Here is a 26,060-nt window from a genome sequence, read left to right on the forward strand (position 1 = left end):
TGTTTTGAACCCGGCATGTTGCAGCTCATCGGGGTCTTTCAGGGGTCCTTGACTCCTCAGGCTGGAGGCTCGCTGGTCACAGGGACCTGCTGGGATAGAACCTCCTGCTCAGCTCTGAAGGTTGGGACATTGATGTTGGGGTCGTCATCAACCTGGTAACACTTCCCCAGGTTCTTGATGATATTGAAGTTGGACCAGGCTGTTTCAGCCAGGCTGTTCTCCAGAATCCAGCCGTCGGACTCTGAGTCTGGATCACCCAGACGGAGAACGTTCTCCATGGCTGTCTGCAGGTACCGGACTCCTGTCAGAACCAGCAGCTGATGGAAGAAGAAAGACATGGTGTCTTTAATGCAGTGTGGAACCAGTCACAGTATGGGTTTACAATAATTTAATTTTATTATTTTGAGTAATGTCAGGTTGGAGATCTGATTCACCTGTTGAGCCACAGAGTAAAGAAAATGACAGCTTGAGTTTACTCAAAACTAGCAGTTAGTCCAACCGGCAGTTAGTCTTCACTGTTGGGTTTATCAAAGACGCAAAGCAGCACCGAACATAAAGGAGGTGCTGGTGTTAACTGGGCTCAGCAGCCTCCCAGTGAGCACAGCCAGACACCAGACTGGGACACAGTCTCCAGGACCAGCAGAGAACAGAGTCAGTAGTCAACAGGGGGCAAAAACCAAACCAGAGGTGATCGTGGAAAGACAAACCAAGATGGTTGTGGTCATTTATTTTCATTTTTTAAATTGTTTTTGTTTCATTTGAATGAAGTGTGTTTTACGAGTTAACAGGGCACATCAGCTCATCTTAACTCTTGAGTTAGCTTGAGTTCAGAAGGTGTATGGTTGTATTTTTCTGTTTAATAAGCAAAACAGGCGTCAGAATATTTCCTCTCTGGACATTTTGTGAGCTTGTTTTGTTTCTTTGATAGACTCAACACTGAGAGAGCTTGTGAAACTTGCTGCAGTACCTCAAACAGCCAGATGAGGAGCACAGTGAGGCCAATGGACTGCATGATGCTGGTGTAGTGGTCCATGAGGGCCTGTCGACAGCCTCTCCTCCACAGGTTCAGCTGCTGGCTCTGCTGGTCGTAGTTGAAGTGGGCCGAGCTGTTGCTGAGCTGCTGCTGTATGCAGGGCCGAGGGGAGAAGGTGCTGCAGCAGCTGAAGGGAACGCCGTCCGTCAGGTACTTCCCATCGACGTTACTCCTCAGGCGGCTGCAGGGGAGAAGCAGGCGGTTAATGGCTGCTACCTCTCCTAATACTGCTACAGTGACAAAGTACTGCAAACCCTGAGACTCATGCTCTGTGCTCGTTCCTTCTCTCTCAGATAAATATAAAAAGGATGAGCTGAGGTTATTGCTGCAGTGTTTAAAAGCTCACTTTGTTGTTGTACACAGTCAAACAGATTGTCTACAAATGCCGCAGACAGGTTATATTAAGACTGCTGAACCTGAGTCGAACCCTGCTGGTTAAGCCTCGTTAATCCAGTGACATCTGACCCCAGTAGCTTCCAGCTTTAACTGCAGAGGACCAATGGCCTCAATCTGAAAACATTCTGTTTACTGTCAGACCAGTAGTGCTGAATTCAATGTTCTGATACCTGGTACACTTTCACTTCCAGGTAGGTATCCACCAGAATCCACTGCAATCCAGTTGGATCCAGTAGACTGCTATTCAGTCCAGTAGAAACAGTTTTTGCACAATGGATTCTAAACGGACTCACTGGAATCCAAATAGATCCCCTGGCAAAGATCCAGGAGGGAGGTCTCATTGGAGATGAGAACCCAGACCCAGAAAAATTATGGGGGATATAAGACAAGACAAGACAGTTTTGAGCAGTTTGTCTCAAAGGGCGTTACATATAAATATATATATAAAACAGATCAAATGGACCACAGGTAACACATTTGTGAAGTTGTTTTGGAAAAAGTGCCCCCTTGTGTCCAACATCTGTAATGTTACATATATGTTACACTGGGTGTTTATAGTAAAGTTTTTCCTCATTTAAAGGTGCATGACACCTGTGTCACCCAGGGCTCTTATGCAAAAACCCAAAACAACAACTGGGTTCCTCTATAATTTAGTTGTTCTTTTGGGGTGTAGAGTCATTCAGACTGTTTTCAGGTCACAGTGGAATCCACTAGAGTTCGCTAAGATCTACTAGAATCCATAAAGATGCTTTCAGATTGAACAGGATGCACATTTTAAGATCAGTTTACCTGAATTTCAGTCAACAGACATGAGCTGTAACTATCAGCTGCGTTCATGTTGCTGTTTGTGTATTCATTAGGTGGATTCATACAGTTGATTCATAAGCTGAACACACCTTCATATTCTCACATTCACTCATACCTTTCCACTGACTTGTGTCCTGACAGTATGAACACACCTGCTGAATTTTGTATGACCTTTGTCAAATGTACTGGAGTCTGGTAGACTGGTAGACCGAAGTGCTAGAAGCAAAGGCAACTGGATATCTTTAGGGGGCGTCCTTCATTCATGTCAGTACTGTCAGTACACAAGGCTTCTTTCGGACGAGAGGCGAAACGTCTTCAACAACCTAAAGATATCCGGTTGCCTTCGCTTCTAGCGCTTCAACTACCAGGAACCGGAAGATTGAGAACCGACTTCAACAATCTTAGACAAAGCGCTGAAACCCACTTCAACATCAGTTGAGCTGTGCCTGAAGCGCCGCACTGACATCCTGTTTGTACTCTGAAAGAGTATGCAATTTTGGACGCTTTGGAATTTATTTGGTTCTGACAGAATCCACCAGATTCCAAGGAAACTGCCCAACAATGTAGAACTTGAGTATTCTCCAGGATCCACTAGAAACTGTTGGAATCTACTCAACACAGAAAGAATCTGCTTGAATCCAGCGGGCTTACTGGGATCAACAAGGATCCTCTCAAATCCAAATGAGATTCCAAAAGGCTCCGGTGAATCCCAGCAGATCTGGCTCCACTTACTCCACCACGCTGCTGCTGGTCATGTCCAGGTAGCGCTTGCTGATCCACTGAACCTGGAACCAGTCTCGGTGTCCAGTGTTCCCACAGCACTGGAACTGGATCTGCAGCAAGTCCAGAGTCCTCTTCAGGTAGCAGCGGCCCGGTGTGTCCGTGTCTTTGTAGTACCACATGGCATTCTTTAAGCCCAGGAACAGCGACTCCTCCAGCTGACTACGGATGTTATAGCACATGAGCGCCCCCGCCAGGACGCAAGAGGTGAAAAAGAAAGTGCAGATGACATACGGCATCATCACCAGCTTCCAGCGCAGGAACTTGTTGGTGTCCGTGCAGTCCAGGCAGATCTTTCCACCCAAGAAGTTGATGCAGCAGGCTGCCAGGCCTGTGGTAATCAGTGTATATGGTACGTAGAGGATTCCCTGGTCTGACATCACTTCCTGCCATTTCTGAATCTCGATTTTGAGGAATAAACCCAGGCCGAAGAGGATGGCCCCTGTCAGCACGGAGATCCAGTTGAGCAGGCAGAGGACCTCCGCTAGCTTTTCTCTCTCCACCTTAGTGAAGGTTACCTTACCGACTGCCATGTCAGCGCTATGGTTCTTACGTGTGTCACGTCCAAGCGGCCGCAAACATGGTTGAAAACGGGAGTTCTTACCGCACTGTACCCCTTAGAACCCCCAGGTGCTACCCATAATCTGAAGTTCCTGGCACTCACTCATAAAGCCAAACTCGGTTTCAAATCCAGTTCTAATGAACCAGTGGGCCACATTGCCAGTTGCTCATACAGTCGTAGGCCTCAGTCAGCAGGGGTCTGAGAGGTCAGGGGTCAGGATTCGGTGTTCAGAGTGGGTCTCTCTTCAAAGGAAAGCTGGAGGAGAGATGAGCGAGAAGGCCACCGGCTGCTCTCTGTACAGCATCATAAGGAGCTTAGCGAGGTATTCTTGGTGCTCTTGACTGCAGTCCACATCTCCGAGACACAACCAGGATATGAGCACTGCAGGGAAGCAAGAAGGTCAAAGTTTAGCAAAACTGATGAAACTAAAGTGAACCCGATCAACTGATCATACTGTCTGAGTGTACGGGAAGTCTGTCAGAACCTGTTCTGTTAGATCAGAATCCGTTTGAGTTCGGTCAGAGATATTCTACTGGGGCGACCTACCACTCTGCCACATTTTATGAGTCATTCAGGTCATAGACAGAGCGATCAGTAACTTTCACAGAGAAATATTGCGATCTCGCTGCACTTAACCAACCGCTGAACCAAGACTTCACATTCAGTCTGTACACGTCATCTGTTGTCTGTGATTTGTAGTAGTCATGGTAACGAGTCATCGATCGGTAATTCAGTCTCGTTTTGAAAACTCTCGAGTATTCAACAAAAATGTCAAGAAGCCGAGACAAACTGGCGGTCGTAGCTGCCTCCATCAACCTGCCCACACAACACTGGAAGATCAGGACAGAATCTTACCTTGTTGTCCTAAAGCCGTCAGAGATCCAGCTGCTTGTCTGTCGTCCCTCCAACTTTCTATCATCCACGAGCAGGTGGGTTCTGCCACAGTTTCACAAGAGTGAAGCGAATATTGTGGCTAAGAAAAACAGTGTTGAGGCGCCTGTTAAGCGACATGTCTAATCTCCTTACAGCTAATCAGCCTTCTAATAAGCTGAGAAATCTCAAACCCCCCCATTCACCAGCTGGACCATCAGCAGGAAGCTACAAGTCCATTACAGCGTGTCCACATATCTTACGCCCTGATGAGCTATCTGTCGTCCTTCATGTTGGGCCCTACAGATGATCGGCAAGACTGGAAGAGGGAAGGAAGTGTGCGTCACGGAGAAGGCCCTGCCTGTAATGCACATTGTGCCGCCTGCGATGCTGTCATTCGTGTCCATGTTGGACATCGTCCTTTGGCGTCACTCGATGACGTAGCCTCCTCGAAATTCATCTGTTTGACTTTGAGATGCACCCACAAAGCACTTCAAGGTCCAGTTAGCAGGATCCAGTGACATCAAGTGGTGAGACTGTAGACTGTAATCAGCTGAACACTCTTTGTTTCTGCTCTAACACTAAAGTCCTTCTCCAGAGCTCGTGTTTGGTTTGTCTGATCTGGGCTTGTGGAAGGAAAGGTGGAGGTGCGACATGGTAGACTCCAGCAGAGAAGCACCTCTCTGGGGCAGCCGTGGCCTGGAGGTTGGAGAAGCGGTTGTGATCGGAGGGTCACCGGTTCGATTCCCCCACCGGACGGGCAGGAAAAATTTGCGTGTGGTGGAGTGATTAATGCGATAAAACGCTCCCCCCCCCATTAGCCGGCTGATGTGCCCTTGAGCAAGGCACTTAACCCCCCAATATGCTCCCCGGGCGCTTGATGCTGCCCACTGCTCCTGTGTGTGTTTCACTGCATGTAATTTGCCAGGTGTTGCATGTGTGTGTTCAACTAAGGATGGGATAAATGCAGAAGACGAATTCAGTGTGTGTATGTAAAAATATATATACTGTCAATAAAGCTGATTCTTCTTCTTCTTCTTCTCTGAGACATGTGAGGCCCCTTCTGAGGCAACAAACAGCTAGTTTTTGGTTGTTACAAATGAATGCAAACATAATTCTTAATATTATAATCAGTCAAAGCTCACCGGTCATTTGAAGATGTTTAGTGGCTCCTGTGTTGTTTGGCTGGTGTTTGTGTTGGTTCAATCATGAACATTTAATCTGTTTCAAATTCAGTTTTGTGTGTGTGTTAATGAATAATACACACACGGTATACTCTGAACTGAATCAGAGCTGTAGAAAACTGCTGGATCAAACAACCCAAATGTAAACATTAGTGGAGCCTCAGTGAGAGTTTCAGTCTGTCTGGAGAGTCACAGCAGGTTTGAGCTTTAGAAAACATTCAGCACACGATGCTCAGTCGTGTGCTTTGGTCTGAGTCTGTTCAGGCGGAGGACCTGAAAATCACGTCTAAGAAGCTCAGACCGGACTGATGTGATCTCTCCTCTCGGTTCTGCTGCAGTCTGAAGGAGCTGAAGTCTCTCATCAGATTTTTAGGGAGGCCAGCAAAACCAGCACAGAACTGAACACACCAGATCTGAACCTTATATTTCAGTTAGTAAATTTAAGAAACTTATTTTCAGGTTACCCAGAATTATATTTTGAATACATACAGATAAAATATAAAAATTCCTGATTTATAATGTGACCAATCAGGAACTGATGAGTCATATAGACGTCTTATTAACAATCAAACTTAATGAGAGATATCAAGACTTTTTCTTCACTCTGGTTCTCATAAACGGAAGGTGACTTCATGGCGATCATTTCCTCAAAGCAGAAGTTTTTATTTCAGCATCAGCCACTGGATGTCAGCAAAGAGACATGAGAGACATGTCCCCATTTCCACAGCTTCCTGCTTTAAAAGTCACTCAGGAGGACAGGCAGACAGTGACGATCCAGAGGAGCAGTGAGATCAGCACTGTTGATGTTTTGTGTCAGGATGTGTTTATGTAAATTAAAACACAAGCTGAGATTCCAGGACTGGAATTCCAGGACTGGATCTGACAGAATGAGTCCTCACACTGCTGGACACCAAAATTCTCCTTGTTGTTTCAGTCATTCAACTGAAACAAATCAGTCATCAGACCAGTTTTCTGTTATGGTGTCACACCGATGATGTCAGACCCGGTGTGTCCTCTCGCGGGTGGGACGTACCAGTCGCCCCAGGCTCCTGTCAATCACGGCATGACGTCATGTATCCGGAGCTTTTCCGGTGCAGGAAGGCGGGGTCACCGTGTTCCTCAGGGAGGGATAGACAGGTGAGTCAAGCCATTACAAAGAGGCAGCGACCGACTTCCGGTATTGCGATACTATCTTTCAAAATAAAACACCTGAGGGGTTTGTTTTCAGGAGCCGCAGATGTTCAAACGACTGGACACTAAACAGCAGACAGACTGATGATTCAAAGTTAAACACTACAAACCAGCTAAAAATGGACAGCTTCATATTGCTGCAGACTGAAATATTACACAGTAGGTATAAATACAGAAGATATTCTTAACACTTTGTGCCCTTTAAATGTTTCCTTTTAATGAGTTTATTTCTCAAACTGTTTAGATTTTGCTTTGTTATTGTCAAATTTGCTAAAACTTTGGTGACACAAAAGTGAGAAAGTTTGTCCAATCGTTATCGAATATTTAAAAATGTTTTAAAAATTGCTCAATTGTAAACCATGGCTTGATTTTTTTATTACATAACATTATGTAACAAATATTATATTTGCTTTAAATATAATATTTATCTGATATTCCTTAAACAGAAAACCTTTATGAACACACAAAAACATACAACCACTCACACCTAGGGGGCAATGTAGAGCAGCCAGTTAACCTAATGTGCATGTTTTTGGTATTGTGGGAGGAAGCCGGAGAACCCAGAGAAAACCCACGCAGGCACAGGGAGAACATGCAAACTCCACATAGAAGGGCCCAGACCGGGATTCGAACCTGGAACCCTCTTGCTATGAGGCGACAGAGCTAACCACTGCGCCACCATTATTTTTCATTATCATTCATTTCCTCCATCAACCGATCTGCTAATTATTTTTAATCAATTGTTTGGACTATACACAATGAAAAACTCTTTGTTCACATATTCAAAAGTCTTGTTTTGCTCGAACAACATTAAATACCTAAAAAATATTGTGTTTATGGTCGGAAACAGAGAAAAACAGAAAAGCCAAAACTTAAATGAGTGTCAAAACAGTTATTTAACCAAACAATTAACGATTCACTATGGAAATACTCATCCTAGTTGTGCAATTTTGGATGAAATGTGGCCTGCATCTGTTAAGCATCTGTCTAATCAAATGTAAATCCTCAAGAGAAACTGGACAAACGTGTGTTTTATTGTGAAACGCTGAATGACAGGAAGTGTGTTTTACTGTCTGCAGCTTGCTCTGGATGATCCGATCGGGATTCAGCCATATTCCCACTGACCAGCCACACCGGCAGCCAGCCTAAAACTCCCCAAAAACCCTCCGTAATCCTCCAGCTCCCTCCCACACGGTCTGAACGGTTATTGTTACTAAACCCGAGTCTGTCCCGGAGCTCCCGGACATGTTACCGAGCTGATACACCGAGCCTAGGACATGGAGCAGCGGCGGCCAACCTGAGTGAGTCGACGGTCTGACCGACATCCCGATTTCTGAGGGGAAAGTCCAGATTTACCGGGATTAAAACCGATGCGGAGGACGGACAGACGCAGGCCTGCAGGCTGAACGGCTCTCAACACGACGGACCGACGGTAACCGGCGGAGACACACCGACACCCAGACTGCTCAAAATGTCGGGAATGTTTTCCCGGAGCTAACGAGCTAGCTGCAGTTAGCAGGCTGAGCTCGGCTGGACTCGGCAGGAAGCGGAGCCTGGGCGGCGGGTTGCACTCAGACTGTGCTGCGGAGTTGCTGTCGGTTTCTCATCGGGAGCGGCGGGTGACTGTCCCGGGTCAGGATGTCTGCTCAGATCCGTCTGAAGCGGCTGGAGGAGCTGCTGCTGGAGCAGAAGGAGGCGGGTTGTCTGAGTGTGGAGGCGCTGCTCGACCTGCTGCTCTGCTTCTACACCGAGTGCTCCCACTCCCCGCTGAAGAGGGAGAAGCACGTCAACGACTTCCTGGAGTGGGGTAAGAGTCTAAACCCGGTCCTGGTCCTGGTCCCGGACCTTGATTCACTGTCGACGCCCCCCAAAACACACCGCAGAAGGTCCCGTGAAAAGGGCTCGCTGCTGGGCCTCCAGGGAGGGTCAGGTGGGCTTCAGGGGGTCCTTCGGGGGTCCTCCGGAGGTTCCAGGAAGTTTCAGAAAGGTTCACAGGTTCTTGAGAGACCTTGACATAGATTCAGAGGGTCTCCAGGGAGGTTCAAGGCTTCTTGAGAGAAGTTTCAGGAAGGTTCCAGAGTCCTTGGGTGAGTTTGAAGAAGATTCAAGGGGTCCTTGAGAGGTTTTGAGGGCTGAAGGGAGGTCTCCAGTTTCTGTGACGTTCCAGGGTCCTTGATTTGATTATTATGAATCCTGAGTTTAAGAGGGCATCAGGAAGACACAGAGTAAAGGATCCATGTTCTGATTTTAGGGCTTGAAGTTGTATTTCCATTGGACTTAAAATAGGTTTCCAGGTTGGGTTTTAGGGATCCTTGAGAGATCCTTCTGGTGTCCCAGAAGGGTTCAGGGGTCTCCAGGTGGGTGCTCCAGGTGTTCTTCAGCAGTTGTGGGGTTGGTTTTGAGATGTCCCACTTTGGCCCACTCAGTCCTGGTTCAGCCTGTTCCTGTTAAGAACGCTGTGTCCTGGTTTGGTCTGGCCTGATTTCAGCAGCTGTTTGATATTCTGCTGAAGTTGATTGATCGATGTATTGACCTGCTGAGTCTGACACATCCTGACAGACACGCTGATGAGTGAAATATTTTGCGATTCATTTCCTGACGATGATGACTGATGGTTTGAGCTCCGTCTCTTCCTGACCCACATCCCTCCGTCTTACAGGTTTTTATAAATAACCAGCCTGAAGTCCAGGAGTCCACGTCCTTCTGTGTGTGTTCAACATGTCTGATCACATGGCACCAAAGCCATTTGGTTTGTAATGTCAGTTTGAAAGTCATTGATTTGAAAGTCAGTCGCATCATCAGATTAGGACTGACCCAAATGCTTTGAAGAGTCTGCTGTTGCCACGGTAACCGTTGTCCAAATCAGTATAGGCAGGAAACAGACGTCGCCTCGGCTGCACTAGAAACGAGGTAAAAGAGCGAGACGCGGCGCTCGGAGGCGGGGACGGTGGCTGATGTCTCTGCTCGTCTCTCGTTGGACTCATAAGTACAGGAAGAGTTAAACAGGGACTTAACGAGTCCTGGGTAACAGCAAAAATTCAGAAAAACTGAAAGGAAATTTCATTTTATTTATTTTTTAAAACACGCAAATTAAAAATAAAAGTGTGTGTGTGTGTGTGTGTGTGTCCGTCACACAGCGTCAGACGTGTCTGCAGCCGACTGCTGCGTGACCGATGAGGACTCACAGTGAGGCTGTGGACTCGGAGCTGTCTTTAAGAGGACAGAGTGTCTCCTGACAGGACGGCCGTGTCGCTGCAGTGACTGACACACAGACACGATGTGAGTCACAGTCAGAGTGTCGGTGACATGAGCACAGAGTTCGCTGGTCCGCTCTGCGCGCCGCCGAGCGGCTGACTTCCTGTTTGGTTTCAAATGTTATCGGACCGAATGAATCGAATTGTGACGGTGAAAGGAGTCGGTTCGTGGGGGTTGTGACGCTCAGAAAAATCCATCATTTTCCACCTGCTTCCTCTGCAGTGTGAGCGGTGACTTCCTGTTTACGTTGTTTATTGCTCTTGATTGGCCGGAGCTGCAGATGTTTCCTAGCAACACATTTACTCATCACTTAAGTCTTCACTAGTTTTAACAGTCCAAGCTGAAACTCTGGACCCAGTTTCCTGTTTAGAGTCCGGACGGCACTTGTCACGTGGGCGCGGTGACAGCGCGGTGACAGCGTGATGACAGCGCGGTGACATTAATCAATAACTCAGTAAATTCACCACATTGTTGTTGAAAAAGTCTTTCAAACATGACAGAAAGAGCAGATCCTGACACATGAGAAGCTGGAAGCAGCAGATGTTTGACTGAGAGGATTCATTGATCATCAGAGTGGTTGGCAACTCCTTTCGATCAGCTAAGTGATCATTCGATCGATCGATCGGTCATGGGTGTCAGTACTTGTGGATTTGTTGTGTCCATCCGTCTTTATTGTGTCTTTCTAACAGATCGACTGATTCCAGTGCAGCCAGGTGAGTCTGTGGCTGCTTGTCAGTCTAAACGCTCACGTTATGGGCCACTCGTACATCCTGCGATGTGATTGGCTGTTTGGTGCAGATTGTTTTTTACAGCGGATCCTCTTTTTTTTATTGGCGATACGTATCGCTGTCGTTTGACGAGCCAAGAGTTTGGGACGTGCTCCGACATCAACACTGACACGACTGACACGACTGACACTCGAGTCATTCAGAATTTTCCACTGAAGCTGACAGTGAAGTGTTTTCATGTTTTAACCTACATTATGTAGCTTCAGTGTGTGTGTGTGTGTGTGTGTGTGTGACCCAGATTAACACAGGGAGATAAATAAAAGATGAATGAAGAGCAGAGAGCCTGCAGGGTCCTAGTGTCCCCTGATTTCTGTGATGTGTGTTTGGTGTACCTGATGGATTGAATAGACAGTATTGATCCTGCTGATCAGTCTGCTGCTGCATCAATACGCTCGCCGCTCCACCCGAATAAACTAACACACACCCCCTGAATGTTTCTGTACCTTAGAAATTCAGAAGGGATCTTTCTGTCATATTTACAGCCTGTTTCTATAAGATAGGCTTTCAGTAGTCCCACACTGGTCAGGATAATAACTGTGTGTGTGTGTGTGTGTCTGTCCTCAGTGAAACCGTTTACCAGCACTGTGAAAGACATGCGGCTGCGCAAAGACGACTTTGAGATGCTGAAGGTGATTGGACGAGGAGCTTTTGGAGAGGTAAGACTTCCTGTTGAGCTCTGAGCGCCTCCCTATTCGCCTCCTCCTCATCCTCTTCGTCATGCCTCACCTTCACCTCCGCCTCCTCTGTCCCCACAGACAGAATCCGAGATAAAAAAGACTTTTTTCTCATAGAAGTGCTGCTCAGTTTGTTGTTGGAGCGCCACCGTCTGGCCAGTCTGTTTATTCTGTCTGAGTGTTTTCTCACCTGCTGTGGGAAGTTTCTGAGATAAAATCTATGAAATCTAAAGAGTCCCAGGGAACGTGTGGTTCTCCGTACTGAGAACCGCTCTCTGTCTTCCTGTGGTGTTACAGGAAGCGTTTGCAGTTGAATGTAGCTCTGCATTTCCTGTTTATAGCACACAGCTTCCTGTCTTCTTCCTCTGTGCTTCCCACAGGAGATCAGCCTTTTTTTTGAGTCAGTAAACTTTATTGAAACAGAAAATGCAGGTGTACATGAAATAACCCCAGTGATGGACATGCAGATAACTCTCACTGTATCGCTGTGATTGATTGGAAGGCAACTGGACTTAGTTATCTGTCCAAGTCCAGTTGCATTCGATTGAATTTCCTTGAGATAACCATGACCTGGATGAATGAGAATATTCACAGGCTGACTGATTTCATGTTATCTGTACGTGTCTGAACCTCAGTGGGTCGGACCAATCAGAGTCCAGTGAGGGGCTGCTGGCAGCTACAGACCAAATGTAGGCGTGACAGCAGCCGAGCGATGATCGAAAACAAAGATCACGACTGGAGAGCAAAGAGCAGCGCTGAGAGTTTTTCTGGCTCGGCTGGTAGCGTCATAAGGATCAATAATCTGATTGGTTAAAGTTAGTCTGCGATAGACAGATGGTTCATCACCTGCCAGGTGTTTTGTACAAAGTGTCTGCCCTTTTTCAAATTGACAATCTGTTGTGTCAGATGATGAGTTGTATACTGAAGAAAGATTCCTCACCTGATGATCCTCAGGCAGTTTCAGCTCACAGCCTGTCAGGTCCCGTCGGTCATTAACGAGGCCCCGCCTCCTGTCAGTCATTAACGAGGCCCCGCCTCCTGTCAGTCATTAACAAGGCTCCGCCTCCTGTCAGTCATTAACAAGGCTCCGCCTCCCGTCGGTTCAGTCAGTCCGATAACACTGGACTAAAGTCCATGTGTTCGAGTCTGATCTGTGATCAGTCAGCTCGGTCACATTTCAAGTCGTTTGTTCTTATTGATTTCCTAATGATAAAAGCAAAAAGAGATCAAATGTTCCAATAATATCTTTATTCTTTTTAGACTTTACTGTGACTTTTATTGTTTTATTAAAGTGAGTCAGATCACAATGTTTTTAATTAAAGCCAGAAGCTCTGCAGAGTTCATGAAGCTTCACTAAAACAAGACGAACAAAACCCACTGATGATCATAACAGTGCAGAATATCAGACCTGATGATCAGCCTGGACGATAATCAATCAGTCTCTGATACAGAGAACGCAGAGCACTTTGCATACACACACACACACACACACGAGCATTTTGTCCAAGTACACTTTCACATACATGCAGGAGCAGACGGGATGTGTGTGTGTGCCTGTGTGTGCTCGTGCGCATGTGTACATGGTTGTCATACCAAAGGAAAGGTGTGTCAGAGCCACACCTGCTTACTGCCTGAGGATAAAACCACATACAGACATTTGTGTTACTGTACTTGTGAGGACAGTCCTCACTCTGGGACTCTGCCTGGTCCTCACAAACACACAGATTAACACGCAGGCGGAGCAGACAGGAGAAGAAGAAGTCTAACAGGTTGCTTAAACCTTTGCTAGCAGCTCTCTCTCTCTGTCAGTGTTAATGTCTCTCGCCCCTCTCTCTCTCTCTCTCTCTCTCTCTCTCTCTCTCTGTCAGTGTTAATGTCTCTCGCCCCTCTCTCTCTCTCTCTCTCTCTCTCTCTCTCTGTCAGTGTTAATGTCTCTTGGCCCTCTCTCTCTCTCTGTCAGTGTTAATGTCTCTCGCCCCTCTCTCTCTCTCTCTCTCTCTCTCTCTCTCTCTGTCAGTGTTAATGTCTCTCGCCCCTCTCTCTCTGTCAGTGTTAATGTCTCTTGGCCCTCTCTCTCTCTCTGTCAGTGTTAATGTCTCTCGCCCCTCTCTCTCTCTCTCTCTCTCTCTCTCTGTCAGTGTTAATGTCTCTCGCCCCTCTCTCTCTGTCAGTGTTAATGTCTCTTGGCCCTCTCTCTCTCTCTGTCAGTGTTAATGTCTCTCGCCCCTCTCTCTCTCTCTCTCTCTCTCTCTCTGTCAGTGTTAATGTCTCTTGCCCCTCTCTCTCTCTCTATGTCAGTGTTAATGTCTCTCGCCCCTCTCTCTCTCTCTCTCTGTCAGTGTTAATGTCTCTTGGCCCTCTCTCTCTCTCTCTCTCTCTCTCTCTCTGTCAGTGTTAATGTCTCTCGCCCCCCTCTCTCTCTGTCAGTGTTAATGTCTCTTGCCCCTCTCTCTCTGTCAGTGTTAATGTCTCTTGGCCCTCTCTCTCTCTCTCTCTCTCTCTCTCTCTGTCAGTGTTAATGTCTCTCGCCCCCCTCTCTCTCTGTCAGTGTTAATGTCTCTCGCCCCTCTCTCTCTCTGTCAGTGTTAATGTCTCTCGCCCCCCTCTCTCTCTGTCAGTGTTAATGTCTCTCGCCCCTCTCTCTCTGTCAGTGTTAATGTCTCTCGCCCCTCTCTCTCTGTCAGTGTTAATGTCTCTCGCCCCTCTCTCTCTCTCTCTCTGTCATTGTTAATGTCTCTCGCCCCTCTCTCTCTCTCTCTCTGTCATTGTTAATGTCTCTTGGCCCTCTCTCTCTCTCTCTCTCTCTCTCTCTGTCAGTGTTAATGTCTCTTGCCCCTCTCTCTCTGTCAGTGTTAATGTCTCTCGCCCCTCTCTCTCTCTCTCTCTCTCTCTCTCTCTCTCTCTCTCTGTCAGTGTTAATGTCTCTCGCCCCCCTCTCTCTCTCTCTCTCTCTCTCTCTCTCTCTCTCTGTCAGTGTTAATGTCTCTTGCCCCTCTCTCTCGCAGGTTGCCGTGGTGAAGATGAAGCACACAGAGAGAGTTTATGCCATGAAGATTCTCAATAAGTGGGAAATGTTAAAGAGAGCGGAGGTAAGTCTGGGGCCTGCTACCGGCTTGGGTTCAGTTGCAGGTTTGATCAGGATGTCATGATGTCAACATGTTTGTCCCAACACGTAGTCGTGGAGTCGTAGAGGTTGGAATATTAACCAGTTGGCTTGTTGTCGTGTGCAGACGGCGTGTTTCAGAGAAGAGCGTGACGTCCTGGTGAAAGGAGACAGTCAGTGGATCACAACTCTGCACTACGCTTTCCAGGATGACAACTACCTGGTTAGTACTACAACTACTACTGGATTCAGTCCTGCTTCTCCCCAGTACAGAAAGTAATACTGTGAGTGACGGTGACTTGATTGTCTATTTTGATGTATCTTCCTGCAGTACCTGGTAATGGATTACTACGTGGGCGGAGACCTGCTGACTCTGCTCAGTAAGTTTGAAGATCGTCTTCCTGAAGACATGTCCAAGTTCTACATCGCTGAGATGGTGCTCGCCATCCACTCCATCCACCAGCAGCACTACATCCACAGGTACTGCTTTGAACCAGTTACAGCGGTGTGTGCGCAGAGGCTGGTGGTGGCCGGTGTGGCAGCAGCTGGTTGCTGTGGTAACCTAACCCAGAGTCACATGACACTCTTATCTGTGAGGTCAGAGGAAGTGGTCTCTTCCTGGCAGCAGTGTCCGGTGGGAAATGTAGTTATATCCTGTTCAGCCTTCCTTCCTGTGCAGAAACTGAAACTGGGCCCAGTTCCCCTCAGGCCTCCTCCCAGTATGACTTCACAGTGAGAGGTTTGTGTGGTAGTAATCATTGAATCTCAGGCCTGAATCAGGTTTCTTCTTTAGTCTCTTTCTTCTTCTTGGTTGTCAGTCAGGCAGGACAACAGCTGAAGAAGTTATCACAGTTATAGCTCTGCCCTCCATCAGGCTTCAGCCCGTTTGGTGTGTGTGAGGAATGTAAGACTCATTTATTAGACTGTTTCTCCTGCTCCGGCCCAAAGCGTCTGCTGCCGTTCTCCAGAGCTCTCGTACAAAGTCTCCACGCTCGCAGCACAGGAAGCACCTGGACACACACACACACACACACGTCACACATCCACCTCAGAGGCAAGCTCACCTCCACTTCCAGCAAGTACCACACCTGCACTTAGTCCAGAAGTCTAAAAGTACCGCAGGAGTGCGGTGACGCTCTGTGCCACGCCCCCTCTGAGCAAGACCAATCAGACACTGCATCAGCACTAATGTTAAAGCACCTGATGTTTATTCTGTTAAATTTGCTCTGTTGGATAAACTGATGGATGTCGTGTTTTATGGGTGTATGTGTTTTTGTCCTGACAATGCGCCTCGACTGACAGTTGGTACAGAACACGAGTTCAGGGGGATGTGAAGGTCGAGGGTTTCGAACACCCGGCCTGCTGTGAGAGGCAATCTGCACCGCCTGACCTCCAAAAATATGTGCTAATCAACCACCCTGACCGACCTGCAAACCATCCACTTGGTGTGTTATATTCTCAGAGGTGTCAGGACTGAGCAACACAGTGCTGTCCAAGGTGCTGATCCTCCTGCTGTCAGCAGAGGAAGATCTCCGCTACCCACACAGACAGATTGTTCCAAACAAAACAAGTACCCCTTCATGAAAGACATAAACTCTGAGTGTTTGAGAGACAGGAGGTGGACATGACATTTTGCCTGAGCTGAATGTGTTTGTTTGTGTGTCGCAGAGACATTAAACCAGACAACGTCTTGCTCGACGTTAACGGACACATCCGCCTGGCCGACTTCGGGTCCTGTCTCCGCATGATGGAGGACGGCACGGTAACGCAAACACGCTTGTTAGTTAGTTAGTTGTTGTATATAGGCTTCTGTTAATTCAATTTTTTTAATTAACAGAAACCTGTTAATTCAGCTGAGTTCTTCAGGTCAGCTGGGTCCAGCTCTGACTGTCCTGTGGTTCTGGTACAGGTGCAGTCCTCTGTGGCGGTGGGCACTCCGGACTACATCTCCCCAGAGATCCTGCAGGCGATGGAGGACGGGATGGGCCGCTATGGACCGGAGTGTGACTGGTGGTCTCTGGGGGTCTGCATGTATGAAATGCTGTATGGAGAGACGCCGTTTTATGCCGAGTCTTTGGTGGAAACCTACGGCAAGATCATGAACCACGAGGTCAGTCTGTCTGTGCAGCTCGTTCACAGTAAAACACGTCTGTCAGATTTTAGATTGAGCTGCAATAAGCAAACAGTGAAGCAGCTGAGTGGATTGTCGTTCAGCCTGTGAGGGATCTGATCAGCTCTGATGTTTCCAGGTCTGTTTGTCTCCAGACTCGCGTCCTACTTCCTCTTTTCTAAATCTGAACTCATATCTCGGTGGGCGAAGACTGTCCTGCTCTCCATTTCTGACTCATTATCCTGCTGCCTGTCTGTCTCTCTGCCTGTCTAGCTCTGCGTCCTCTTTACACGACTTTGCTGTCAGTTACCTCCTTTCAGAGTTTTCCTTCTTCTGTGGTTGTCTCAGGAGCGTTTCCAGTTCCCCTCCCATGTGACCGATGTGTCCGAGGACGCCAAAGATCTAATCCAGCGTCTGCTCTGCTCGAGGGAACGTCGACTGGGTCTAAACGGGATCTCAGACTTCAAGAGCCACCCATTCTTCACCGGGATCGACTGGGACAACATCCGGTCCACTGAGGCCCCCTACATCCCCGACGTGTCCTCGCCCACTGACACCTCCAACTTCGATGTAGACGACGACGTCCTCAAGAACCCGGTGAGGACAACTATTGTAAAACCAGCTAGAGTCACAGTGACCCAGTGTTCCCATTATGAACCCATCAGAGTCCAGTCTGAGTGGTCTTTCTAGACCTTCAGGTTGACCTTTTGACCTGCTTGTATGTGTAAGTGTGAAAACGAAGACCGTCCAGTCTGACAGATTCTCCCTGTTCTGCAGGACATCAGCCCTCCAGTATCTCACACTGGTTTCACTGGTCAGCATCTCCCCTTCGTGGGCTTCACATACACCACAGGGAGCTGCTTCGCGGACAGCAGCTCCGTCAGCCGGGCGGGGTTCGGCCTCCGGCAGAAGGAGGAGCAGGGTGGAGGAGGGCAGGAGGTGGAGGCGTTTGAGAGGAGGATCCGCCGACTGGAGCAGGAGAAACAGGAGCTTAACCGCAAACTGCAAGGTGAGACAGATGTGTTTTAAATGCTTTAATTAAAGCAACCAATCACGTTGAAAGGTAGAGGATGTACCCCTGACCTCTGACCTCTGACCTCTGACTCTGTGTAGAGTCGACCCAGGCCCTGCAGGCTCCTGCTCGAGGAGGAACTCTGACTCGAGACAAAGAGATCAAGAAACTCAATGAGGAGATTGAACGGCTGAAGAAGAAGCTGGCAGGTCAGAGTGGTTCTAATACTAGAAGTAGTAGCAGTACTGTAAGTACCTATGGTTGTAACAGTACACGTCACAGCTCAGATAATGTGTCAGCAAAACACAGGGAGGTATTGCAGATGTGGCACCAGTTCTAGTAATGTCAGTAAGGATGGTAGTAGCGGACTGAGTACCAGTAGTAGTAATAGAGATTCTAGTATAACTAGCAGTGTGTTAGTTCTAGCAGATAGAATAATGATAGCAGTTGTGCATGTTTCAATAGTACTACCAGTAGCTGTAGCAGTACAACTACTAGTTTTAGTCTTTGGTCATCTTTGGTCAGGCATGTCAAACTGGTCCACAGGAGGGCCGCAGGTTTTCTTTAAAACCAAGTAGCAGCACACCAGACTTGACTCATTTAATCAACTGATCTCCGTCTTCAGACAGTTGATTGGTCAAACGGTGTGCTCTTGGTTGGTTGGCACAAAAACCTGCAGCCACACCGGCCCTCCTGTGGACCAGTTTGACATGCCTGACCAAAGATGACCATGTCTTTGGTGGTCTGCATCCTTCAGGTGAGTAAACCTTTCTGATGTCACAGACTCTGATAGGCTGGAGCACCAGCTGGAGGAGGCGGTCACACTCAGGCAGGACTACGAGAGCTCCGCCTCCAAACTGAAGTCTCTGGAAAGGCAGGTGAAGACACTGAGACAGGAGAAAGACGAAGTCCACAAGGTACGTGACACTATTTTAACATGAAAGTTGCTGTAGTATTTGCTGTGTAGTGTACACTGAACGTCTCCTCCTCGTCTGTGAGCAGCAGCTGGCAGATTCTCTGGAGCGTCTGAGGAGTCAGACGAAGGAGTTGAAGGAGGCTCACTCTCAGAGGAAGTTGGCCCTGCAGGAGTTCTCGGATCTTTCGGAGAGAATGGCCGACCTCCGCTCCTCCAAACAGCGTTTGTCCCGTCAGCTGCGGGACAAAGAGGAGGAGATGGATGCCCTCCTGCAGAAGATGGATGCCATGAGACAGGAGATCCGCAAGACTGAGAAGAAAAGCAAAGAGGTGAGACATTTTTGTCCCTTTTTAACATATTTTTCCGACAGGCAATAAAATGTTTTTATTACATGTGATTTTAAGATTACCTCTCATTAAACTACTGTTGAAGAGTTGTAGTTCCTCCTTTTCACCACCAGAGGGCAACAAAGACCATCAGATGTTTGGCAAGAAGTCGTTATGGCCCTAAATGGGGGGTTATGCTGTATTATGGCAATGTTAGCTGTTTGATGATCAGTAATCATCGACAGTTTCATGGCAGTATTATTATAAATACTCTGAGCTGTCTGTGTATTTGAACAAGAACCCTGGCTGTGGTAAAACCATATCCACTACATGGAAGTTAAAGTGAAAATGAAAATCATTCATACTGCACTGTACTGTTGACGGATAGGACAGGAAGGAAGGGGCAGACCTTCAGAATAAAAGCATTGTGTATGTGTTTCTCAGCTGGAGGCTCAGCTGGACGACTCAAAGGCAGAGGCGTCGAAGGAGAGGAAGCTTAGGGAGCACAGCGAGGTTTACTCCAAACAGCTGGAGACGGAGCTGGAGAGTCTGAAGGTCAGAGGTCACTCTCTCTCTCTCACACACACACACACACACACACACACACACACACAGGTTAGATTAGATTTATTTGTAGAGTTATCAATAAATAGTCATAATAGTATAGCAGATATATTGGGGCAGTCGTGGATCAGCGGTTAGGGTGTCGGACCCGGATCGCTGGTTCGATTCCCCGTCCCGGTGTCCATGGCTGAGGTACCCTTGAGCAAGGTACCTAACCCCCACTGCTCCCCGGGCGCTGCACGCGGTCGCCCACTGCCCCGGGTTTGCTGTGTGTGTGTGCACGTCACTTGGGTGGGTTAAATGCAGAGCACGAATTTCGTTGGAGTGAGTTCCCTCCAATGACAAAATATGTCACTTTCATCTTTCATCTTTCATATTTTTTGTGCGCAGTAGTAAAAATGCACCCAGTAAATCACAAGACTGTTTAGATGAGTGGTGTCAGTACCATCATAATCAAATGTCCCCCCTGCCAGCTGTCTAAAACCCAAAATGGTCCTCTCAAAGGTAGAAGTACAGTAAACAGAAGGGGGGTGACTGTGGTTCTGGTCTCAGTCTCAGCAGGGTCGGGGAGCAGCAGCCGGTGGGACAGAGTCTCAGCAGGAGCTGTCCCGTCTGAAGGCTGAACTCGATAAGAAGGTCCTGTTCTACGAGGAAGAGCTGCTGAGGAGAGACTCCGCCCACTCCTCCGAGATCAAGAAGCTCCGGAAAGACCTGCATGAGTCCGAGGGGGCGCACCTCGCCGCCAACAAGGAGCTGCTGCAGCTCCGAGACAAGCAGGACAAAGACAAGAGGGACAGGTGAGTCCTGAACCAAGTTGAACTAGAGGGACAGGTGAGTCCTGAACCAAGTTGAACTAGAGGGACAGGTGAGTCCTGAACCAGGTTAAACTAGAGAGACAGGTGAGTCCTGAACCAGGTTTTGTTTTTTGTGTGCTCCTGTAGACAGTCGGAGATGGATGAAGCTGTTGCAGCTCTGAAGGAGAAACATGAACGAGAAAAAAACTTGCTGACAGAAGAAAACCGCAAACTGACGGCTGAAACAGACAAGGTGACAGACTGAAGTACTGACGGTCTCAGATATGAACGCTATGCGAGATGCAGTTTTGTCCCTGATCAGATCATGTGGTGCTTTAGTCGTGTTCCACACCACTGTTTGATGTGTTGTGATTCAGAGGTCCACACACACTCAGTCTGTGACTCTCTGCTCGTCCTCTCAGCTCTGTTCGTTTGTGGACAAACTGACTGCTCAGAATCGTCAGTTGGAGGACGATCTTCAGGACTTGTCCTCTAAGAAGGAGAGTGTGGCTCACTGGGAGGCACAGATTGCAGAGATCATCCAGTGGTGAGTCTGGCTGTCCAAACGCATGGTCCCGACCACCAGGGGGCGCTGTGGATTTACCCTGCTTTAAATCTGTATCGTCTGTGTGCTCAGGGTGAGCGATGAGAAGGACGCCCGAGGTTATCTTCAGGCTCTGGCCACCAAGATGACGGAGGAACTGGAAACACTGCGCAGCTCCAGTCTGGGAACAAGACCTCTGGTAACACACACACACACACACACACACACACACACACCGACCACGATCAGCAACAACAGGAAAACTGGAGAGCCTGGAAATGAAGAGAAGGCCAAAAATATCAGTGACTTGTCCTGGAAAAGTTTTTCTGTCTTGGACAGAAGCTTCATACGAATTCATTTCTGTTTTTGGGACGTGTTACCTTTTTTATCCTGTTTGTTGTGATATTTGACTATTGTCCAAAATGAGATGTTTCTCCCCCCACTTCAGCCTGAGTCAGGAGTGGCCACACCCCCTAAGAAGCCCTGGCCTCCTATTGGTGGAGACAGGAGGGTGAGTGTGTCAGTCACTGTTTCCCATCAAATCAGGATTCACGCTTCCTCTTCATGAGCAGAATCTAAGAAGCTTGCATGGCTGTTGGCTTGCATGTCTGTCACTCATAATAAACCCACCGTAGGGAACAAGGACTTCCAGGGGGTCCTTAATTGAATTCCAAGGTCTTTGAGACACTTCCAGGGCTCCATGTTGCAGTTATGGTGGTTCATGAGGGGTTTTGCTAAGTTCTTGAGGTAGTTCCAGACCTTCTTGAACAAGGCAGGTTTGGCAGGGATTCCTTGATGTACTGTTGTCAGAATCAAGGGTTCCTTGAAGGTGTTTCAAGACACCCTTTAGGTTCTGTTCCGCAGAACCTGGAGCACATTTTAGTGATTCCTTAAAAGCATATTGAATGATTCTTGGAGGAGGAGGCTCAAGCCTGATCCAGCAATAATTTATGGCTTTCAGTCCTTGTGGCAGGAGCGAGTTTTGAGGTGTATCCAAGGAGCGTTTGAGTTGTCCATGAGGGATCCTGAAAGAACTGCAGTAATCAAGGCAGTTGAGGAGATCTTATGCGAGATTAAGGTAATTATGATGTCTTTTTAGGCATAGTGCAGGACATCCGAGTAGCCCCTGCCAGAGTTGTTGATGAGTTGGGTCTCAAGGGCCTTGAGGATGTTCCAGGGCTTGAGGTAGTTTTAAATGTGCTTGAGCAGTCTTATGGGGTTTCAGTATGATGTCAGTCTTGCAGGAATTATTTTTGGGGCCCAGTAGTCCTTGAAAGAACTCTCGTGGGTTCACACCAGATTTGATCCAGTGGGACTTTGACTGGTCCGTCACGGCTGCTTTGGTCTGGTAAGTAGCTTGAGTGCTGAGAGTCTTTGAGGAAGCTTAAGGAACCCTTGAGTGCACCCCTGCGTTTCAGGCAGCCTTGTATGGTCTTGACTGAGCAGAGCTCTGAGAACAGGTTTTTTTGTGTGGTATCACCTGCAGGGACATCAGGGACATCATCCATGAGGACACCACACAGGTTCAGATACATGAAATGATGCTGTGTGCTCATGGGCTGCTCTGATTGGCTGATTGCTCTGTCTGTCATAGTGGATGCGTTGGGGGATCATGATCAGTACTGCTGAGCAGCTGTTCCGGGGGTTTTGGTTCACTGGTTTCTGTGATTGGCCACCAAAACATGAGGTCGGGTTGCGTCTCTCCGAAAGTTGATTCTGTTTCATCTTTCTTTTTTCCTCTGCAGCCTAAACACACTCACGCTCGGGTGACTGAAACTGGCGTCTACGCTGTAACTCCCACTTTGATCTGACTGAGGCCTAAAGGTGCTTTCAGACGGCAGCCGCCACCTGGCAGCATCGTGTTCTGACTCAGCACTTCGCTGCTGTAGCTTCACAGGCTGCTGACTCACCAACAGCTAAACAGAAGAAACTGTCAGCAATATGACTCAAATAAAAAAGTTTCTTCATCATAAACGCTGTTAACTGTCTCAGAGCTGATGGTCAGACTGAAGTGGATGTTGCTCTTCATTGATCTGCCTGTTGTACAATCAACTTCTGCGCTGTGAGGCTGCGATGGCACGTGAAATGATATGTTGTTGCCATGGTGACCTGCTGCCTTATGCAGACTGGACTCTAATGTGGAGCCGTGATTAAACAGCTGAGACAGAGACTGGACTTGTGTAATGATGTTCTCTTTACGGACTCTGTCTGTCCCTCTGTCCTCTCCCCTCCCTCTTGTCTCCGTCACTGCAGGACCCGCTGTGGAAGGTGCGTCGCAGTCAGAAGTTGGACATGTCCGCTCGTCTGGAGCTTCAGTCGGCTCTGGATGCTGAGATCAGAGCCAAACAGCTGGTTCAGGAGGAGCTGCGCAAAGTCAAAGCTGCCAACATCAACCTGGAGAGGTCAGAGGTCACACTGAGACAAACCTCACCTGTCTCTCTTGCTCCTTACCTGTCTCTCTCTTCACCTGTCTGTCTGCCTGCCTGTCTGTCTGTTTGCAGTAAACTGAAGGAGTCAGAGGAGAGGAACAGGGACATGGTGGAGCAGATGGAGAGTTTGAAGAAAGACATGGAGGAGAGTCGATTCCGCTCTGACAAAGGTGAGCTCACCTGGTGTGGGCCTCTGTTGTTCCACCTGTACACAATCCCCCCTGAGGATGATAAGGTGATGTTAACCTGGCTGACATTTTCTGTCTCTCTGCAGGTCTGAAGCTTCCAGACTTCCAGGACTCCATCTTTGAATATTTCAACACGTCTCCTCTGGCCCCTGACCTCACCTTCAGAGTGAGTCAGCTGTCTGTCTCTCTCACCTGTCTCTCTGTCCCCCCACCTGCTCTGACGTTTCTTCTCTGTTAACTCAGTGGTTCTCATGCTTTGGCTCAGCTCAAAAGGACAGGAAACACATCTTTGATCTGACATCTGTGAAGTACATTTCAGCCGAAGACTCATTTTCTTGTCGTGATCATTTTATGAAGCTTTTACAAAGTGCGCAGTGAGCTCGGTCGACGTGAAGCTCACACAGCGCTCTCATTCAGTCAGGCACAAAAAATCATAAAGAACAAAATAAGAAAATATTGAGTGTAACTGGCCAGTGTTCAACCGGTCACATGATGATGATGTCACTCAGGTGTGGTGGTGAGTGTCTGAAGTTGTTGTTTGTTTCTCTCTGCAACATCGAGGCGTCAGTTTGCTCTGCCTCCTCGCTGCTCGCTCTCTGGGAAGAAGTAAGTTCATGCACCAGTTTACCCACAATACCCTGCTTACCGCCACCCTTACCCACAATCCTGTGGGGCAGCTGTCTGTTGGGACTAACCTGTAGCTGCTAGCTTCGTGCTAACCGTGCGCTGTTGGTCATAGTCAGTATTAGGTGACATAGAGTGTGTTTTCATGTGATTGGATCACAACGCCAACATCTTGTTCACATGCTGCCTTCAGCCAATCAGCACACAGCGCAGGAGCTCCCGCCTGTGTTTGTTTGACTGGTAAAGTTTGTACCTATTTCAATAGTAACAACGTCCTGTAGGCTCTGTTAACAAGTGACCACACAATAAAGCTCCACCCACCTTAACCAGACCCCACCTACACAAGAAGCCCTCATGTAGAGCAGACTGGTGTCACGTGATCAAGGCCACGCCCCCCCTGGCAGAAGGAGTCATGAGGGCTGACCAGTCAGCCTTCATTCATCACAACATCCCTCCTGGCTTTGTTTCAGTCGCTGACTCTTCTGTCCTCCAGTACTCTCAATACGTAGTTGTAGAAGTGCTACATTTGTACTGCAGTAGTACTACATTAGCACTAACAGTAGCTAAAGCTTTGTTGGCGACATGTGGTTCAGACTGTGGCTTTAGTCGGGGTTATTAACTGTTTGTTGCCTGATGATTCATGTTAAACCGGGTGACATCAGTGGATCTGAGTGTATTGAGTGATGTGATGTGAGGGCGGACAGGATGAACGTCAGTTCAGTGAGAAAAGGTGCTTCAGAACCTGGCCAAGAATTCTCATGTTTTTAAGTTTCCCTCAGTGTCACAGTAATCAGGAACTGCTCACAGCTATTTTGGCACACTTTGAACGGAGACTGATGGACTAGAAGTTGTCAAACAGAGGCTAAAGACACGTATGTGAAGAGACTGACCCACATACAGATTCAAACCACCTCCTCAGCCGACGGACTGTCCTCTCATTTCCGTGTGCGCAGCAGTGTTCGCATGTTCGCATGTCTCATCAGGCGTTTCTCTTTGACCTGCAGACCACAGACCTAGACTCCACCCCCCAGAAATCAGAGACCACAACCCCCTCACCCTCCACCACCTCCGAAAACGAAGTGAGTCGCAAACCGATTGTCCATGTCTGTAATCTGTCCCTTTACATGTCCTGACTCAACAACTTGTTTGTGTCAGCAGGAAGTTAAAGTGGCACCAGTCCCAGCAAGCCCCTCCCCAACCTACCAGAGCTCAGCGCTGACCACACCAAAGGTAAGCTGCTGTTTCCTCAGGTGGGACATCACCTGTGAGGATGGTCACATCATATGTGAACCGTGCAGTAAGACTGTAGAGTCAGCGTCGTGGCTCCCGTTCACTACAGTCAGATGAAAAAAAATCCAGTCAGTGGATGTAATGTGACTTTCATACACAGAAATACGCTTTTCTCATCAGGTTTCAACATGAGCTTCACAGTAAACATCATGTATGTGTCATGTGTTCACAGCCCAAAGCCCACCAGCTGAGTATCAAGACCTTCTCCAGCCCCACTCAGTGCACTCACTGCACCTCACTGATGGTGGGGCTCATAAGGCAGGGATACGCCTGTGAAGGTACACACACACACACACACAGACACACACACAGCCTCCAGGTACGAGTTACCCATGGAGGGTAAAAGCTTCACGTAGATCAGACGGGTGAGCAGGTCAGGTGTCGCCGATGGTCGGAGCAGGACAGTGTTGTTCAGCACTCGGGGATAACGAAATTTTTGTGCAGATTCTCGGCTTAAAAACACACTTATAAATAGTCAGCAGAAAATTAAAATTGCACACTTAAGAAAAAATATAAAAATATAAAATACAAAATACAAAACGAGGTAGATAAAGTGCACTTAGTGCCAGTCTATGGTATGCAGCACATGTAAAGACTGTCTGTCCATCGCTGTCTAACTC

General features: G+C 47.9%; 2 protein-coding genes across 5 annotated transcripts in view; one reads left to right on the forward strand and one right to left on the reverse strand.

Annotated features, from left to right (window-relative positions):
* Positions 1-12,555, reverse strand: LOC124050763 (photoreceptor outer segment membrane glycoprotein 2-like). Of its 2 annotated transcripts, none has more exons than XM_046373594.1 (4): positions 12,481-12,555; positions 2,969-3,959; positions 968-1,214; positions 1-317 (listed from the first exon to the last, which is right to left on the reverse strand). In XM_046373594.1, the coding sequence occupies exons 2-4, from the start codon at positions 3,547-3,549 to the stop codon at positions 57-59; spliced, it is 1,089 nt and encodes a 362-aa protein (XP_046229550.1). In that variant the 5' UTR covers positions 3,550-3,959; positions 12,481-12,555; the 3' UTR covers positions 1-56. The 2 variants fall into 2 exon arrangements, with proteins under 2 accessions (XP_046229550.1, XP_046229549.1); XM_046373593.1 differs by lacking the exon at positions 12,481-12,555 and adding an exon at positions 4,434-4,761.
* cdc42bpb (CDC42 binding protein kinase beta (DMPK-like)) overlaps positions 7,901-26,060 on the forward strand; it is a 23,748-nt gene continuing 5,588 nt past the window's right edge. Inside the window, exons 1-24 of one of the 3 annotated variants that reach the window (XM_046373555.1) lie at positions 7,902-8,630; positions 11,431-11,522; positions 14,546-14,629; positions 14,771-14,866; positions 14,975-15,123; positions 16,312-16,405; positions 16,553-16,753; positions 17,102-17,350; positions 17,531-17,762; positions 17,867-17,974; positions 18,549-18,682; positions 18,768-19,010; positions 19,452-19,562; positions 20,124-20,368; positions 20,513-20,618; positions 20,788-20,912; positions 21,003-21,108; positions 21,358-21,420; positions 23,163-23,311; positions 23,411-23,508; positions 23,613-23,692; positions 25,155-25,229; positions 25,309-25,380; positions 25,613-25,718. In XM_046373555.1, the coding sequence (XP_046229511.1) occupies positions 8,462-8,630; positions 11,431-11,522; positions 14,546-14,629; positions 14,771-14,866; positions 14,975-15,123; positions 16,312-16,405; positions 16,553-16,753; positions 17,102-17,350; positions 17,531-17,762; positions 17,867-17,974; positions 18,549-18,682; positions 18,768-19,010; positions 19,452-19,562; positions 20,124-20,368; positions 20,513-20,618; positions 20,788-20,912; positions 21,003-21,108; positions 21,358-21,420; positions 23,163-23,311; positions 23,411-23,508; positions 23,613-23,692; positions 25,155-25,229; positions 25,309-25,380; positions 25,613-25,718 (3,187 nt within the window). In that variant the 5' untranslated portion in view covers positions 7,902-8,461. Of the gene's footprint in view, positions 8,631-11,430; positions 11,523-14,545; positions 14,630-14,770; positions 14,867-14,974; positions 15,124-16,311; positions 16,406-16,552; positions 16,754-17,101; positions 17,351-17,530; positions 17,763-17,866; positions 17,975-18,548; positions 18,683-18,767; positions 19,011-19,451; positions 19,563-20,123; positions 20,369-20,512; positions 20,619-20,787; positions 20,913-21,002; positions 21,109-21,357; positions 21,421-23,162; positions 23,312-23,410; positions 23,509-23,612; positions 23,693-25,154; positions 25,230-25,308; positions 25,381-25,612; positions 25,719-26,060 lie in introns of all 3 variants that reach the window. The other 2 variants (XM_046373557.1, XM_046373556.1) reach the window with 2 other exon arrangements.

This window comes from Scatophagus argus, chromosome 19 (genome assembly GCF_020382885.2).
Source record: "Scatophagus argus isolate fScaArg1 chromosome 19, fScaArg1.pri, whole genome shotgun sequence".
In the NCBI taxonomy this organism is placed as follows: domain Eukaryota; kingdom Metazoa; phylum Chordata; class Actinopteri; family Scatophagidae; genus Scatophagus; species Scatophagus argus.